The sequence below is a fragment of the Anabrus simplex genome, chromosome 11, assembly GCF_040414725.1.
Source record: "Anabrus simplex isolate iqAnaSimp1 chromosome 11, ASM4041472v1, whole genome shotgun sequence".
Taxonomy (NCBI): domain Eukaryota; kingdom Metazoa; phylum Arthropoda; class Insecta; order Orthoptera; family Tettigoniidae; genus Anabrus; species Anabrus simplex.
In genome coordinates this window covers 129,000,525-129,019,893 of record NC_090275.1, presented here as the reverse complement: position 1 = coordinate 129,019,893, position 19,369 = coordinate 129,000,525, and the positions used below count along the sequence as shown (strand labels likewise).

Genomic DNA, 19,369 nt, shown 5'->3' with positions numbered 1-19,369 from the left:
GCTTAAGGTATCATTTAACTTGTAATCTACATGTAGCTGAAAGGAACTCCTTTCTACTGGGGATGTGTATTGAGATACTGCTAAGTGTATCTTGTATAACTGTAAACTTAATTGCGACTTCTTTCTATAAAATGTTTTGATTTCATCTTTAAGCCAGATTTCATTGGTTCTATTTTGCGTTTTAGTTAAACTGGGAGCATGAGACTATGGCAGGAGATGCCCATGTCTCGTTAAATTAGTGTGATAAGATATAAATTTTAATTTTAAGACCCCAATGTGTATTGAATAGCTGGATCTCAATAAACTTTTATAACATTGTTGAATTACGGTATATTTGTCTGGTATGAAAATGGGAAACTATAGAAAACCATCTTCAGAGCTGCCAACTGTCAAGTTTGAATCCACCATCTCCTGAATGCCTCGTCTTGAAGAATCTAGGTATTGATAAAAGGAAAGGAAAAATGAAATACTCCCTAAGAACATGAGTTGACTGAGGGACATCCGATAGGAAAGGCGAAAAGGAGGAAATTCAGATCCACACTCTGAAGGTGAGAAGTGCTGGAGACTGCACACTTGCTTACCACCAAATGAGGACATTATCCCCTGAGTGAAGGAGTATGACAGTAAACAATCATACATTAATATGTTCAGCTGCAACGAGGAGCCACTCATACCTTCAAACGTACAAAGAGTTTTTAAGCGGATATTAGTAAAACTTAAGTTGCTAACTTCAAGAAGACAGATACACAGAAGCCTGGAGTAGACAGTAGCTGAGCGACATGGGGAGAACCTCTTCCAATCAGAAGCTGCTCCCCTCCAGCGTCGATACATCAAAGTGGTAGACTACTTCTTTGTCTAGTACTGTTACTGTCATCGGACATTGGAGATTGCTCTGGCTATCACAGTCTCATTGGCGGCTGAGTGAAATAGTGAAATTGTTGTTTGTCCAAACTATCGTCTCAGGTCCTCCAGCCAGGACCTCTCTTACCCTTGATTTTTCCTTGTATTTCTTTGTATTATGATCTGCTCGAGACTAGGTTTTTGGGTACCTCATGATATGACTAAGGTAGGAGAGTTTTTTTTTTTACAATATGCTTTATGATGCACCGACAAATAGGTTTTATGGCGACGATGGGATCGAAAGTGCTAGAAGTGGGAAGGAAATGACTGTGGCCTTAATCAAGTTGCAGCCCCAGCATTTGACTGGTGTGAAAATGGGAAACCATTGAAATCCATCTTCAGGGCTGCCGACAGTGGGGTTTGTACCCATTATCTCCTAAATGCAAGCTCACAGCTGCGCGACCCTAACCGCACGGCCAACTTGCTTGGTGCTTTTCATCTTAACAGACTTGCAGAGTTCTTTTTCTTTGCACACCCTAGTCAATAAATACTTCATTTCATGTTCTGTTCATCCAGCCGATACAAAACGTGATGGAAAACTCAGGCTTTAAGTCCTTTCATGGTGGCTTTTCTCACAGTTGTACAACACTTACAGTGCCATCATTGGTTTGCTGACAGTTTACTGGCCTTCTGTACAACAAACGAGAGTACCAGAAAACTCTTCTAATCATTTCTGTTGCCCATCGAGAGACGTGATGGAACAGAGGCAGTAGGGACATCTACACTGCCCAGAAGGCAGGTGTGAGCTTGGAAAACTGAATAATAATTCCTGACCCAGACAACCAAAACACAGAGCTACAAAAGTTGTTGTAAACCTTAGGTTTGTTGAACACGATCCAGGTAGACTCTATATCATCAGCAGTGGTCTGGATGCGCAACCCAGCTGCAACGCCATTGTGGAAGAGCGGCCACAGGTTCATGTTAGGAACTACTTCGATGTGAGAGAGATCCACGGTGGTGCCACGCGGCGGGGCACGGCCCGTCAGGCAGAGCCTGGGAACCGGAAGAGGCTCAGTCACCACTGGCGATGAACTACGCAGGGTGAACATTCCCCTGGAACACAATCATCATTGGGTCAGAAGGAAGTACAAAACTAATTACGACAAGATAAATACATAAACAATAATAAAAAATGATCTACAGTACGTAAAAAATACTGCGCAAGCATATAAATTATGTGTGCGCTATGATCTAATGACAGTGAGCGTGTTCACATGGCACTACAACGAACAAACCGAAGTCCACATTTCTCACATTGAAATCAACCATTCCTCCATATGACCAAGGAGAACACCGTCACTGTTCGCTACAGTTGAGTCTCACTTAATTTGGTTCCCCTACAAACTATTAACCTGCTACCTCGAATCTTCGAGGCTACTCAAATGCAACTTTACGGGCAACTTTTTTCTCCTTACAACTCCAGATCTGTAGAGCCAATGTTTGAACAGTAATAAATATAAAACTACTACTCCTATGTACCTGTAATTTTTTTATGAGGCAAAGGAAAATTAAAATTTCACTAACCAAAATTAGGCACATTAATTCTGACGGGTTAAAATAATTTGGAAAATTTATAGCGGGCGATCTGAACAAGCAAGGAGATCAAATATAACAATTTTGTTTTTATTTCCAAGGGAATATTTAGTTTCGAAAAGTTTATTTTCACTATAATACAAATTATATACTTCTAGGTTCCCACATTTGATACTCTTTATTTTGTTGCTTCATTTTTGCGTACTGGTTTGTATTATCTGCCAAAATTTGAAGAAAGTCCTCTCCAAAATACAGTGAAAACTATTTGAAAACACTTGAACCTACAAGTAAGTTGTGGAAAGCACCTTGATCTTCAGTGAAGGGATCTGGTGCGGTATAATCCAAATTATCAGACCAGCGCCATCAGTATCAACTTGATGCACAAAGCAATTCGTGCTCGAGATGGGAGCCTCAAGCGGTGTGGAAGAGAGAGGGACCTCACTACACTATTATTCCCATGAACACTTTCATGATACCTGCTTTAAATGGATCTAATTCGTCATGCGACCCGGCTGACAACCCACGCTTTTGCGGTTCCAGGCTGCAAAGTGTGAAATGTGCTACTGGGCATGTGCATGTGACTGGAAGAAGAAAGCAGAGTGTGGCTACTTAGAATGTGAGATGACTTTTAGCTTCAGGAAAAGTTTTCCTGATAATACAAGAGCTGGAAAGGTTTAATATAGGAGTGGCTGGGCTAAGTGAAACTCACTGGAAAAACAATGGCCATTTTAGAAGTGATAATCATTGGGTCTACTTTTCAAGCATCACATACGGCACATGTACACATGGACATCGCCTGATGGTCAATATAAAAATCAGATTGAATATATCCTGATCAGTTCAAGATGGAGGTCTTCCGTAATGGGCACCAAAACCTGTCCAGGTGCAGTATGTGGCTGTGATCATCAGCTTCTTAGATCAGAAATAAGAATAAAACTTCAAACACCAGTTAAAAGATCACACAGGATACCACAAGTAGTTAATATGTCGTCATTCAAGGAATTATTGACGCGAAGAGCCTCCATATTACAACTGCAGAAGGGCTGTGGAATGTGACTAAAAACTGGATAGAATCCTCTTTGAATGAATCTAACAAGGGGGCATTTCCTAGTCGTCACTACCGATTTCGCTCAAATTTATAGAACATGCAGGGCTTGGCTAGAAATGAAAGTACCCGAAGTGGGAACTCCAGATGGCCAAGCTTATAGAAAATAAAAATAAAAATGTTGACGCCGCTCTCACACCAAATAAGCCACTTACGTCAGTGTTAACGCCGAGCAGTTGTTGGTGTAACGGTAAGAACTTGGACTAGTAATTCGATGGTCGTGGGTTCGGCTCACCGTGTGGAGAATATTTTTCTCAATTTTTATATTATTCATTTATTTTATTTTAATTTGTTTTATTTATTTATATGCAAAAAGGCATATAGGACGTCATTTTTTAATGAGTGGACAATTGTAGAAAATTTGAAGTTGTGAACTTTCCTGACGTATTCAAACAAAAATTCTTCTTTTCTCTACTTTACTGGCTATCTCCCCTCATTGGGTATGTGCCATAAACGTGAATAGTCGTTTCACAATAAGATTTGTTTTCATCTGACAAGTGAAGGTTGCTCCTGGCAACTGTACACAAACAATAGTTTGTTGGCACAGTAGAAAAATGTCTGACAATGAAATCCCAATTTTTTACCTTTTCTATGCCTTTTGCGTATAAATAAATAAATAAATAAATAAATAAATAAATAAATAAATAAATAAATAAATAATTAAATAAATAATTAAATAAATAAATAAATAAATAAATAAATAAATAAATAAATAAATAAATAAATAAATAAATAAAGAAAGAAACAAACAAACAAACAAACAAACAAATAAATAAATAAAATGAATTATTCACCTCTTTGCGTAACTGGAAAATGAATAATATAAAAGTTGACAGAAAAAACCAGGCTCCACACGGGGAGTCGAACGCACGACCAGCGAATTAGCAGTCCGAGTTCTTACAGCTACGCCAACAACTGCTCGGCGTGCGCACTATTGTAAGTGGCTTATTTGGTGCGAGAGCCACGTCAACATTTGGTATTTTTATTTTTATTTTCTATACGCTTGGCCATCTGGAGTTCCCACTTCGGGTACTTTCATTTCTAGCCAAGCCCTGCACGTTCTATAAATCTGAGCGAAATCGGTGGTGACGAGTAGAGAATTTCTATATAAAATAAAATAGTGCTTTCCTTGTCTCAGTTTCTGTTACGCTAATACATAATATATTTCTTCTCTTAGGTCCGCCTTGGATCGAGATATTTCTAGATTCTCAAATCCTTTGAACGTAATGTTTCCAAGTAATCCGTCCACCCGTCTACTATTATCAAGTCTATCCACAATTAAGAACACTACAATCAAAACATAGAATATTACGCACGTTAATATTATTCAACGGCATTGTATTACAATGGATTGTCACTAAACTTCGCATTCTACCAAGACAGAGTTCGCTAACATTCGTTTTATGAGGAACTGTTTATCACTAAAGACCTCCACACCGAACATTAAAATGTTTAACGTTTTAAAATAACATCAGCCGATTTTAATGCATGTCAATAAACCAAATTATATAATTGCTCAAGAATGTCAAAAGCAGCTGTTATTTTTAAGAGAGAGATTTTACCAAAGACTTGTACTGCAATGAATCTCCATACCAAGTACAAATATGTTCAATGTTCCAAATATGACAGTAGGCAAATTTATTTTAATGTATGTTAGTAACTAGAATGTATAACTGGCCAAGAAAAACCATATGCCCTTAAGTCTAAGCAGCTGTAAAAAACTTTTTAAGAGATTGATTTTAAGTGAACTAGATGCTTAATCAGCATTTTGCAACAACTATAAGGACTTGACAACGTTTTAACTATTCATATCCAAAAGATTATACAGAGTTAACAAATTATAATATATTGCATAAGAAATATGCTAGTAGGTTTCAATTAAAAGCAAATTACAAAATAATTTAAGACTATTTGTATGTACATATATTTTAAAATCATGTTAAGATTGATTTGTATAAAGCCTTGTATTGGCTGATGATGGCAAACACAAATGCCGAAACCGGTCCCTATGTTGAAATCTAATAAATACGTGATGTATTAATGACGTCACACTGTTGTAGTATTGAATAGGTGGAAACAATTACCCTCACTCCTTAATGTAAATCTGGATTCAATACAGACTAAAAATGAATTTTTTGACAATATATCATAAATAATCTGACGCCTAATTTTAAAACAGCAAACGACGTATTTTACCACATCAGAACTTTGACTGCAAAATGAATTAAAGTTCTTACATAAAAAAAAATCTTTTCTAAACAATCGTCTATATGAAACCCAACTCAAAGTCACTACGTTGTTGTCCAATGCACAATGGAATATTTTTCAAGATAAAGTTTACAGCAAGTTAACCACTATACTTTCTCAGAAACAGTGCACATTAGACCATAAATTCTTAACCCTTTCCAATAAATCAAATGCAGAAGACAGGCCGCCTAGAAACGCTATCTCAAATAACGCGCACAACCAGATTCTAGCCCAATTTCACCCGCCCTTTATCAATCTCTCCAACACTGACTTTGACGAAGAAGAAATTGCTATCCTCTCCAAAGGTCCTAAGCATAATTGGCCCAATTACAACATAGCGAATATGGCTAAACAACTCGTAATAGAGACAGAGGTATCTATCAACAAAATACCTTATGAAACTCAGGACGAGGTTAGATATGAAGCTAAGAAACAACTAAACAGTATTCTAAGTGCATCGGTTCACACCATAACTATACCGCAACACGCAAATAGAAACTACAGCTTAAAAATAAGATTAAAAACACAAAAACCATCATTACCAAAGCAGACAAAGGTAACATTACTGTTATAATGGATAAAACAGATTGTATAGCCAAAACAAGAAACTTTTTTACAGACAGTTCTTTTACAATAACTGAAAATGATCCAACTCAATCCATTCAAAAAACTAAAACAGATACTAAAAAACATAACTTTCTTGCTGACTGATGGTGAAAAAAAAAAAAAACTGATCAAAATGAACCCTGGTCTCCCGACGGTCAAAGCCCAACCAAAAATCCATAAGGAAGGAGTTCCTATACGTCCCATAGTAAATTTTAGACCGAGCCCTCTTTATACAACAGCGCAATTTATACAACAATTCCTGAGTAAACATTACACTTTTCAAGCAAACAAATCCATGAATAACACTCTAGAATAGGTCAAAAAACTAGACAGCTTTAAATTGCAACTCCATCATACAATGCATTCATTTGACATCACCAACATGTATACGAATATTAAACCAGAAAAAGTATTACTAATCATTTAAAAAAACCTACGTACTCATAGCAAACTCAGTCAACTAGAAACAGCAGATTTTATGACCATCCTAAAACTTCTAATCAATAGTAACTACTTCATATTCGATAAGGTAATACACAAACAAGATGGACTGGTCATGGGGTCACCAGCATCTGGCAGTTTAGCTAATATTTACTTAGATTTCCTTGAACGTACAAAAATAGAGGAAGATAACATACTTTTGTGGTCCAGATTTGTAGACGATTCGTTTATTATCACGGACCAACATATTTCTGACGCATCTATCACCCTATCACACCTTAATAATATTGATCCAGACATCAAGTTTACAATAGAATCTGAGGTTAACAAGGCCCTTAACTTTTTAGATTTAACCATCACTCGGCTTCCGTTTCCTTTTAAGTATAAGATCTATAGAAAACTAACACACACTGCTACAACCATTCAACAAGACTCCACACACCCGCCTAGCCATAAGCGGGCAACCTATAATAGTATGATACACCGTGCTTTTAGCATTCCCATTTCAAAATCAGACTTCAATAAAGAACTAAAAATAATACGTAGCATTGCAGCCCACAATGGCTACAACCGTAGCTTTATATAGATCGAATAATTTATACATTTAACCACCGGCCGAAATCCAATTTACAAAAAGAAATAACTAAATCAAAAACTTATTCAACCTTCATATTTAATCCTAACATCTACACAATTACATAAATATTTAAGAAGAAAAATATCAATAGTTATGAAGAGACTTTTAATTTTTGTAAATGTATTTCATTAATTGAAGTTGGCACTTTCCAAGACTATTAACGATTGGTCAGATGACTTTGTATTGTTGAAAATGGTTACGTAAGCAACAGTCATGTCCGTCATCAAGTTGTGATATTGCATTAAGACCTATCAAATTCAATAAAGTATTGAAGGCACCAAGTTCCTTTACTTCAAAATCAAAAACAAACATTGGCGCCCAACAGCACGGCTCTCAATAACCTGAGATGTTCAATACAAGCAAGATCATGAAATGTGAAATGCAGAAGTCTTCTCATAACACTCTTCTACCTCTTCATCAGAATGATTACAGGTCGGCATATAAACTTGAATGATCACTAAGTCTTTTATTTTCCCTTTCAGTTTTATCATCATAATCCTTCCATTGATATATTCAACCTTCATAACTTTGTTCTTCAGTCGTTTTCCAACCAGTATTCCCACTCCATGCAATCCATTTTTATCTTCACCCGAATAGTACATTCGGAAGTCACCGCTTTCTAGTTCTCCACATCCACCCCATCTCACTTCACACATTCCAAGTACATCCAAATTATTTCTCTTCATCTCATATTTAGCATTTTCTAATTTTCCTTCCTGTAAAAGGGTTAGAACATTCCATGTTCCTATATGCAATAATTCTTCTTTCTTCTTCTCCTTCCTTCCATATTTTAAAAACCTCGTTGTACACCCCTCCCGGAGATCCGAATGAGGGGAATCTTTACCTCCGGAATCTTTTACATCTCATGAACGTCTTGGAAGATAATGCCAGTGGTGGTTTCCCGTTGCCTTCCACTGTCCTCCACATCCTGTCGGCTCGCTGACACAGATTCCCGCTGGGGTTGATACCCGACCTTCCGCTGGGTTGCTCAGCTTAACAGGGGCACCACGTGCAGGTAGAATTGTGGAGAATTGGGGTGAGAGAGGCTAAGAGAACTCTCTTGTTGAGTTCTTATATTCGCATCTCACTCCCATTTATTAGCCAGAGTCACAAGGTTGAATTAATGACTCCCCCAGGTCATATCAAATTCAATAAAGTATTGAAGGCACCAAGTTCCTTTACTTCAAAATCAAAAACAAACATCAATATTTCCTTTAGAACTAACAACAGGAATCTTGACATATTCCATAACGCTAAGATAGTCAATGCTTCAAACTCCTTTGATAATTTAAAGTTAAAAACTTCACGATAGTTCCGTATTGAATATAGAAAATAAGATGTACAATATTATAGGGAAGGATCCACCTTTCAATACTCTGTAGTAAAAAGTAGTTACAACCTGTTTAATGGGACCGGTTTCAACACATTTAGAGTGTCATCATCAGCCAATTAGCGAAGATCTTAAAATAACTAACATATTGAACACAGGCAAAATATTAACATTGTATCACATCGTGGCAATTCAGTTGATGTTCAAAACACTCTCTTGACTGTGATTATTGTGTTTTGAACATTAACTGAATTGCCACGATGTGATACAATGTTAATATTTTGCCTGTGTTCAATATGTTAGTTATTTTAAGATCTTCGCTAATTGGCTGATGATGACACTCTAAATGTGTTGAAACCGGTCCCATTAAACAGGTTGTAACTACTTTTTACTACGGAGTATTGAAAGGTGGATCCTTCCCTATAATATTGTACATCTTATCTCCTTTGATAAGTCGGGCGGATACAGATTTCACTGTAACAACTGTGCCAGTACATATATTGGGCAAACAGGGAAATCCTTTAAGATTAGATATAACGAACATGTCAATGCCATTAAATATAGGAGATTTTCAGCAATAGGACAACACATTAATGACTATAAACATAGTTTTCATGATATCAACCATGATACAGTGAAACCTCGATTCTCCGTTTTTGGAGGGACCTGGGGATAAAAACGTACGATACGGGAAATCGGAAAATCCGGGAACGAATTAAAATCGTCAACAGTTTGACTGTACTTCACAGTAATGAAATATATATATCATTTTATATGTACAAAAACGCCTGCATTAAATACATTAGTTTAAAAACTTTATATTTTAAATTCAGTTTTACCGAGAAACTTTGTCACGTTCCCGTGAAAACGTCTTTCAGGCCAGCAACTTTCATCAGTCAAGCTCATCAAAAAATATTCTACTAAATAAGTTATCAGAATTATATTGATATCTAAGAAATTTAAAAACACATCAGAGACTCCAGTTTCACTATTGCTGCAAGGAGAGTGTATCGGAGTTATTATGCCGATCGGGAAAACATTATAATACAGTCACTTAAAACGTCACGGTAGCTACCTCTCTTTGTTTCACCTTGAATAAATCTAACTGGAACAGGTACAGTTATTTACAGTAATCGTCTGACGACAGTCTCATGTAAATTATTGACTTTGTTTTAATAACCTAAAAAAAGAACAATGTAACTTATTTATCAGTAAAGGTTTTCGTGCTGTATTACGAACTTACGGCGCGAAATTTAACTTCGAGTTCACCCATGTTTTAGGCCTCGGTACTTTCCATTAATGATTTTTTTTTTTTTTGACCGATAAACAGGCGAGAAATGTGGCTTGCATGATAGGCATAATTACTGGTGCAGTTCACATGAACATACCTGTGGAATTATAGTTAGGAAAGATAACTGAAAACACGTAAATAAGCATAGGTTGTAACACGTCCAGTCACATAGTCAAGTAAGCTAATCACAACGCACAAATACAAAAATGATACCAAAATACATTAAATCCCAGAAGATGTAATGAAACACTCTCGCACTCACAAAAATAAAGTGTCACATCGCATACATATAGGTTACGCACTGCACACACAACACTTAAATTGTCATTTCTTCAGTCACAGAATACAGTAGTGAGTAGTCACTTTGTAGTGAAAAAGTCTTTAATCGTCAGTTGTTTTTTGTTTTGTCGTGCCTTAACACGGCACAGTGCTCCCTCAATATTTAAAACGTTCTGTAGTTCGCTGCTGTCTGTGTCATACGCAGTAATATAGTCGCGAATTTTGTCAAAGGCGGCTAATGCTTCTGCAAACGTTGGCAGGGGTTCAATTTCGTCTTCGTCTTCCCCCTCGCTCGCGTTCTCATGCACGGCGCTTGCACTGGATGTGGCAGTAGCATCATCACACAGCCGTTCTATCACGGCCGACTTGATGCGTCGCTCTAGCTAGCTAGGAGCGCAGCGAGAGATCAGTCGGCCGTGGTTCTATGCTCTTTACACCACAAGTGGCGAGCTCACTATCGACTGTAGCGCACGTCTCGAAGTTAACATCTCTCAGCGCGAGCTTCTCCCAGTCCTCACTGAAAAGTTGTTCTTCGCTGCCGGTGTTGGTGTCGTTCGTGTCTCTGCTTTCGCCAAAGCCACACTTATGAAAACAATTTTGAATGGTGGAGGGCGAAACGTGGAACCATGCTGACACAACAAAGTGGATTGCCTGTAGAATACTGAACTTCGTCTTCACTTCTTTCCCGGCGTCCAACATACACACAGCCCTTTCCACCAGCTGCTTGCGGTAGTACCCTTTAAAGCACTTTATCACCCCCGCATCCAGAGGCTGAAGGACACTGGTACAGTTCGGGGGATAGAAAATAACTTTCACATTTTGTAAGAAAGAAAGTTCCTGCGGGTGGGCGGCACAGTTATCTACAAACAAAACTATTTTTCTCGCTTGAGCACCCATAGAAGCATCCAGTCCGTGAAGAAAATCGAAAAAAATGTCTGTGGTCATCCAAGCTTTACCGTTCGCGTAGTACCGCACTGGTAACTTCTTCACGTTCTTAAAGCATCTCGGTTTCGCTGCTTTGCCTATAACGATAGGGATACGTTTGTCTGACCCGTCACTGTTACAGCACAACAAAACAGTTATGCGGTCCTTCGCATTTTGCCTCCATGACAAGATTCTCCTTTAAGAGCCAGCGTGCGATCCGGTAAACAGTTGAAAAATAGGCCGGTTTCATCCGCGTTATAGATGTTCTTCGGTTCGTATCCTTCAAGCAGCTCTGGGAGATTTTTCCCCCAACCTTCCACAGCCGAACCGTCAACTGCAGCACTCTCGCCGGCGAGCTTTTTATACACCAGCCCGTGCCGCTCCTTAAACCGGGAAATCCATCCATTCGAAGCAGAAAAATTGTTGATACCCATTCTTGCAGCGATGCTTCGAGCTTTCACGCGCAAAATGTTACCACCCACAAGAATTCTCGACGCCCGAGCTTGCTGATACCAAGAAAAGAGAACTGCTTCCATTTTAGAATATCTCGATTCCTTCCCTGTTTTTCTATTCTTTGCGGAGGATCCACATTTTTTTACTTGTTCACGTATCTCTTGTTTTTTCCCTATTATTGTATTCAGTGTCGAAGCAGGTAAGCCTAAACGTTTCGCGATGTCAACTTTTTTTTCTGTTGGATTTCTTTCAACTTCCTCTATAATCTGAAGTTTTTCTTGCAGGGTTTTCACATGCTTTACAGGTCGCGCCATTTCAATACTGTACTGTGTAAGCAAACCGAAACTCGACTGCGTAAATTGTTGGTTTTCACCAGCTAGTAACACAGCCAACTGTAGGAAACAGTCAACAGAAAGCTCTTAATAAAGCGCAAGTTGGCGGAGGCCTTCATTGTTAGCCTGGTACAGAATGTTCCGTAAGTATGATCGCGCAAGATATCCGACGAAATTAAAATACGCTAGACTCGCAAATTCGATTCCTGCCGTCCATTCTCGAAATCTTGAAAAACGCTTGATCGAGGATTTAGCATTGATGGGACTGAAATTTCTGGACGGTTGATGCGGGAAATCGTTTCTTCGAGGAACGGATAACGCGGGATTTTTAATACAGGTTTTAAATGGGATGCTCGCGGGACCACGTAATTTGAACGAATATTACGGGAAAACGTAGTTTCGGGGAACGGATAATCGAGGTTTCACTGTATAGACGTCATTGAAATAATGGGGAAAGGTCCTTTACTCCACTTAACGGAACAATGTTTCATCTTACTAGATCAGTATTATAACCCTAACTACAATCTGAACGATTTATCCGAAAAACCTACAATATTGTTTGATACACTCATTTCAATAATTAATCTTAAAATACCAATAAATCAACCAGTATACAAAATGGTACGTAACATGCTTGCCTACTATCCCCACCGTAATCCACGCCCTCCCGACTAATAGCCTCAAATTACCGCGATCGCCCCTTCCCCTATATAACACGCTCCGCCCCTCTGCTAGTGCTCGCGGTCTGTTGTCTGCCATTTCGGAATGCAGTTCCTCTCTGGCTTTACTCTTGACAACTTAGTGCTTGAGGGGAGTTTCTATATCAAATAAAATAGTGCTTTCCTTGTCTCAGTTTCTGTTACGCTAATACATAATATATTTCTTCTCTTAGGTCCGCCTTGGATCGAGATATTTCTAGATTCTCAAATCCTTTGAACGTAATGTTTCCAAGTAATCCGTGCACCAGTCTACTATTATCATCAAGTCTATCCACAATTAAGAACACTACAATCAAAACATAGAATATTACGCACGTTAATATTATTCAACGGCATTGTATTACAATGGATTGTCATTAAACTTCGCATTCTACCAAGACAGAGTTCGCTAACATTCGTTTTATGAGGAACTGTTTATCACTAAAGACCTCCACACCGAACATTAAAATGTTTAACGTTTTAAAATAACATCAGCCGATTTTAATGCATGTCAATCGACCATATTTTCCTTTGGCTGATGATGGCAAACACAAATGCCGAAACCGGTCCAAATGTTCATATCTGATAAATACGTGATGTATTAACGATGCCACACTGTTGTAGTATTGAATAGGTGGAAACAATTACCCTCACTCCTTAATGTATACCAAAAGGACTTCTACCATCAAATGGAACCATCTTTGGAAAATTTCAGATGACGTGGCTTTGCCACTCCATTTGATTGATCTCCTCAAGTCGTTGCATAAGGAAAATGCAGCCACTGTGAAGATTCAAAACAAACAGTCACAGCAGTTTTGTACGACAGCTGGAGTCTGTCAGGGATGTATCCTGTCATTGTTACTTTTCAATCTCTATGGTGAATATGCAATGAGAACTGCATTAGATGATTGGGACAAAGGGTTTTTCATTGGGGGATTCAAGATCAACAACTTGAGATTTGCTGATGGCACCACCTTGATAGCATCATCTGAAGAGGAGTTGACAGAGCTGATCAAGAGAATAGAGGAAGCAAGCCTAGAAATTGGATTACGCCTAAATCTTGTTGATCGTAAGAACAACAGTCCACTTATCCAACAGATTAGAGGCTGTGAAGTTGTACATCAGTATGTATATCTAGCCTCCTTACTACCCCATTCTGGCGGTTCCAAAGATGAAATAATCAATACAATCAATACAAAAAAGAAGCTCGTTGAATCTTTAGTCTTCTCAGTCTTGTTGTATGGTGGAGAGACGTGGACCATCCTCAAACGTGATCGTGAACGGATAGAAAGCTTTGAAATGTGGTGCTGGAGGAAAATGTTAAGGATTCCTTGGACAGCTCATCGCACGAACACATCAATCCTGAACCAACTTCAGATAAAAGTTCGTCTATCGTGTAAAGTCTCCCAGCGGATCGTACGCTAGTTTGGACATAAACTGCGCCGAAATGGTAGTCTTCAAAAGCTGATTGTTGAGGGCAAAGTCTAGGGAACCAGACGAGGACGAGTACCAACACGATGGATTGACATGGTGAACGGCCCCCTACAGAGTTCTCTCAGAGCAACCACATTGAAAGCTTTAGATAGGGAAGAATGGCAGAGGGCTGAATATTATGATAGTCACGACGCCTCATTCATGAGGCAAAACGAAGATGAAGAAGAAGAAAGGTCCAATTCACTGAGATATCTTCGCCATCATCTTCCTGCAATGAACACTCCTCATCTTCAAACACCACTGCTATACCTAAATCAACACGACATAATCCACCGCTCACCGTGCATCATATGCATGCTAAGACTACCAGTAGTTTACTCTAAAATTCACCGAGAGATAACAGAGGCATACACTCCATGGTATAAGACAGAAAGTACGATATATTAAGCAGGGAGGAGGAGCTATACTACCTTCCGACGGGCAGTGCCATAGTTCGAGTGCAGATGGCGTACAGATGTCTCTCCTGTTCCTCTATGAACTCGTGGTCAGATACCTCAGGCCGTTGGGTGATGGCGATCCTAACAGGCCGAGAAGACTGCAGCAGTCTACGAACCTCCGTTACACGATGGTCCTTGTTGAACCTCAGTCTCAGAACCTGCAAAGAAACGAGATGGAACATAATCTCAACCAAGTCATGGATTCCTCGGACAAACCCTAACCCAGAAAGTGCAGGCCTCTTGTGACTGGTAACAGATCTTTTACTTCATAATCTTTTTGTTGGCAATTTTCAAGGATGAACAGCAAAAGTGTAGAACATTTGTAGTATAAACTAGCAAATATCAAGGAATATAAGAAAGTGGTTTAATTAACCAATAAGTTTACATAATGTTGCCAATATTTTTCCCACTGACGATAGATTAAGAAGTAAAAATTTTCGCACTCATGGTATTTGATTTCTCTACTGGAGAACTGAACTGGATTTTCAAAATCTGAAGGCCTTTCCTCAATGCAGCTACATTTAAACCAGACATATGCTATTTTAAACATGTCTACAAACCTAGGTGAGGAAAGTTGGTTATACACGAGGGATAGCAGTTCATGCTATGCGTTCATGAAAGTTCACACCCAGGTTGTCCATTAGGACACAATTGGAAAACGTTTTCACAAAATGCTTCCAAATTCCAAAGCCATACACTTGAAATGGTGCACAAGAGATGCAGTTTGTTTAGGAACTATTAATAGTTCAAACTCTTCGTTATCAGGAGAAATACCATTAGTTTTCATGATGTTATATTTCTGGGATTATGCCGTGTAATGAACAATATAAACACACTCAACGCGAGTTTTGAAAATGTACCTTGCCTCACTCCTGTAGACACCTTAAGGTGTTTAAGAGCAGCCTATGTGCGGCACCGTATCCGAATTAAGGCGTTTAAGGTCGCGTGATGTAAACGATGTTTCAAATTTAGTGCTGAATTTGTACGAAGTCGTACTTTGTGTTGAAAACCATAGATGGCATATAAATGAACAGTCCCTCACTCTGACTACCTGAACAGAGGGTATATTCCAATGCTTTCTTTATTTTTTCTTTGAGCAAATACGGACCTAAGCCAGTCGTGGTATTCTTGTGAAGGTGTGTCGTGATAAGATGACCAGTTACAAACACAGTATAAGTGAGGAAATTGAAGACATACTACTGAACGATGATTCTGATGATGAATACATGCCTGATCTCAGTGACAGAGAAAGCAATTTCGATGATGATATACCAGACTCTGGGCAAAAAGAAATTTAGCACATTCAAATAACCGATGCGCCTGCTATCAAGTTCACTGGCCGGATAGGATTAAATGTTGACATTGAAAATAGCAACGAATTGATGTCTTTCACTAATTTATTTGCAAGATTTCCTTGAATATGTATGCCATCAGAAAAACCTTTACGCGGAACAAGTTATTAGTGCAGCACCACACCCATTCACTAAATATTCTATTTTTCAGACGTGGAAACCGGTCAACATAAATGAGATGAAAAAGTTTTTAGGACTAGTGTTTGCAACCAGATTAATTCAAAAACCAGATCTGCAAATGTAATGGACAGAAGACACTATTTTCGGCTTGCTAATTTTTTTTAAAAACATGGCATGAACCCAGTTTGAAAACACTTTGTCATTCTTACACTTTAGCGACAGCAGTCATTATGAGGGGAATCCTGATAGGCTATACAAAATTAGGCCGATTCACGAAAGGCTCAATGACCAGTTTTCAGTTGTGTACACTCCGGATCAGAAAATCGCCCTTGATGAAGGAATGTTATCTTGGAAGGGCCACTTGCGTTTCCGAGTTTATGATCCAGGAAAAATGAACAAGTATGGGCTAAGGATCCACCATTTTGACTTGATGGGAAAGTAAAAGAGCATGTGCCTGTGGTTCTGTGGAAAGTGTGGTGTGCCTCTCCCTCCGGGAAACTGTCAAGCCCTGTACCATAACCTCAAACACTATTAGCAATCATCCTCAAAGTATGTTGAAATAATCAATATTGTACCTACAATTGTTTTTGTACAGTAATATTTAATGTAAAATAGTGCACTATAGAGATGAGGGGATTTAAAAAGGCTGAGCAGGAGGTTTAAATCACCCACTAAGGAGCTTGTAGTCATCGTGTTAATCGCCAGCACCCTACCAATTGTATCACCATGGAAATGGAATCTGACGGTAAAATACCATTTTTAGACGTTCTCGTCACCAAGAAAGAGGATGGATCTTTAGGACACAGCGAACACACACAATGCACCATCCTCCTGTCAAGAAACATGGTATCGTTACAACTCTAACTACCAGGGCCAGGAGGATTTGTGAAGTGTCTGCTCTACCTATATTACATACATAACACGACTGATCGTATTGCTAAAAACTTACAAAGGTACAAAATACACACTGTATTTGAACTTAAGATTAGGCAACCCCTGCGACCAACAAAGGACAGTTTGCCTAAATTGCTACAACCAGGTATCTAAAGAGTTCCCTGCAATTGTGGCAAGGATTAAATTGGACAGACTTCGAGAACAATACCTACTCGTATAAAGGATCATAATAGCTGTATCAGATATTTCCTAGAAATGGCCAAAGTAACACTTCCGACTGTTTCCAAGTGTTCAATACTCCACAGTGAATTGCTTTGAAGCAGTGTGTCAACACATGGCAACACTTCCGCCTCACGCTACAAGACGGTGTTCCCATACAGAGTACCTGGACAGTGTCTTGTGATGGCACAGTGAAGCAGTGTGTCAACACATGACACAGGTCCGCCTCAGACTGCTTGAGAAACAGTGCTCCCATACGCAGCACCTGGACAGTGTCTCCTGATGGCACAGTGAAGCAGTGTGACGACACACTTTCACCTCAGACTGCATGAGAAACAGTGTTCCTTTATGCAGTACCCGGACAGTCTCACAATGACACAGTGAAGCAGTGTGTGAACACACGACACACTTCTGCCTCAGACTGAAAGAGAAACAGTGTTCGTATACGCAGTACATGGACAGTGTCTCGCAATGACACAGTAAAGCAGTGTGTCAACACATGACACACTTTCACCTCAGACTGAAAGAGAAACAGTGTTCGTATACGCAGTACATGGACAGTGTCTCGCAATGGCACAGTGAAGCAGTGTGTCAACACACGACCCACCTCAGCCTCAGACTGAAAGAGAAACAGTGTTCCTATACGCAGTACATGGACAATGTCTCGCAATGACACAGTAAAGCAGTGTGTCAACACATGACACACTTTCACCTCAGACTGAAAGAGAAACAGTGTTCCTATACGCAGTACATGGACAATGTCTCGCAATGGCACAGTCAAGCAGTGTGTCAACACACGACACACTTCAGCCTCAGACTGAAAGAGAAACAGTGTTCCTATACGCAGTACATGGACAATGTCTCGCAATGACACAGTAAAGCAGTGTGTCAACACATGACACACTTCTGCCTCAGACTGAAAGAGAAACAGTGTTCCTATACGCAGTACATGGACAGTGTCTCGCAATGGCACAGTGAAGCAGTGTGTCAACACACGACACACTTTCGCATCAGACTGCATGAGAAACAGTGTTCCTATACGCAGTACCTAGACAATGTCTCGCAATGACACAGTGAAGCAGTGTGTCAACACACGACACACTTCCGCCTCAGACTGAAAGAGATACAGTGTTCCTATACGCAGTACATGGACAATGTCTCGCAATGACACAGTGAAGCAGTGTGTCAACACACGACACACTTCTGCCTCAGACTGAAAGAGAAACAGTGTTTCTATACGCAGTACATGGACAGTGTCTCGCAATGACACAGTGAAGCAGTGTGTCAACACACGACACACTTTCACCTCAGACTGAAAGAGAAACAGTGTTTCTATACGCAGTACATGGACAGTGTCTCGCAATGGCACAGTAAAGCAGTGTGTTGACACACGACCCACCTCAGCCTCAGACTGAAAGAGAAACAGTGTTCCTATACGCAGTACATGGACAATGTCTCGCAATGACACAGTGAAGCAGTGTGTCAACACACGACACACTTTCACCTCAGACTGAAAGAGAAACAGTGTTTCTATACGCAGTACATGGACAGTGTCTCGCAATGGCACAGTAAAGCAGTGTGTTGACACACGACCCACCTCAGCCTCAGACTGAAAGAGAAACAGTGTTCCTATACGCAGTACATGGACAGTGTCTCACAATGGCACAGTGAAGCAGTGTGTCAACACATGACACACTTTCACCTCAGACTGCACGAGAAACAGTGTTCCTATACGCAGTACATGGACAGTGTCTCGCAATGGCACAGTCAAGCAGTGTGTCAACACATGACCCACCTCAGCCTCAGACTGAAAGAGAAACAGTGTTCCTATACGCAGTACATGGACAGTGTCTCGTGATGGCACAGTGAAGCAGTGTGTCAACACACGACACACTTCTGCCTCAGACTGAAAGAGAAACAGTGTTCGTATACGCAGTACATGGACAGTGTCTCCTGATAGCACAGTGAAGCAGTGTGTTGACACACGACACACTTTCACCTCAGACTGAAAGAGAAACAGTGTTCCTATACGCAGTACATGGACAGTGTCTCACAATGACACAGTGAAGCAGTGTGT

General features: G+C 39.6%; 1 protein-coding gene across 2 annotated transcripts in view; it reads right to left on the bottom strand.

The window, feature by feature from the left end:
• Positions 1–19,369, bottom strand: part of shtd (shattered) — a 786,765-nt gene that overhangs the window by 262,516 nt on the left and 504,880 nt on the right. For both annotated transcript variants that reach the window (XM_067155551.2, XM_068229717.1), the window contains exons 19-20: positions 14,681–14,865; positions 1,716–1,953 (exon numbers count right to left, since the gene is read on the bottom strand). In XM_067155551.2, coding sequence (XP_067011652.2) covers positions 1,716–1,953; positions 14,681–14,865 — 423 coding nt within the window. The remainder of the gene's footprint in view (positions 1–1,715; positions 1,954–14,680; positions 14,866–19,369) is intronic.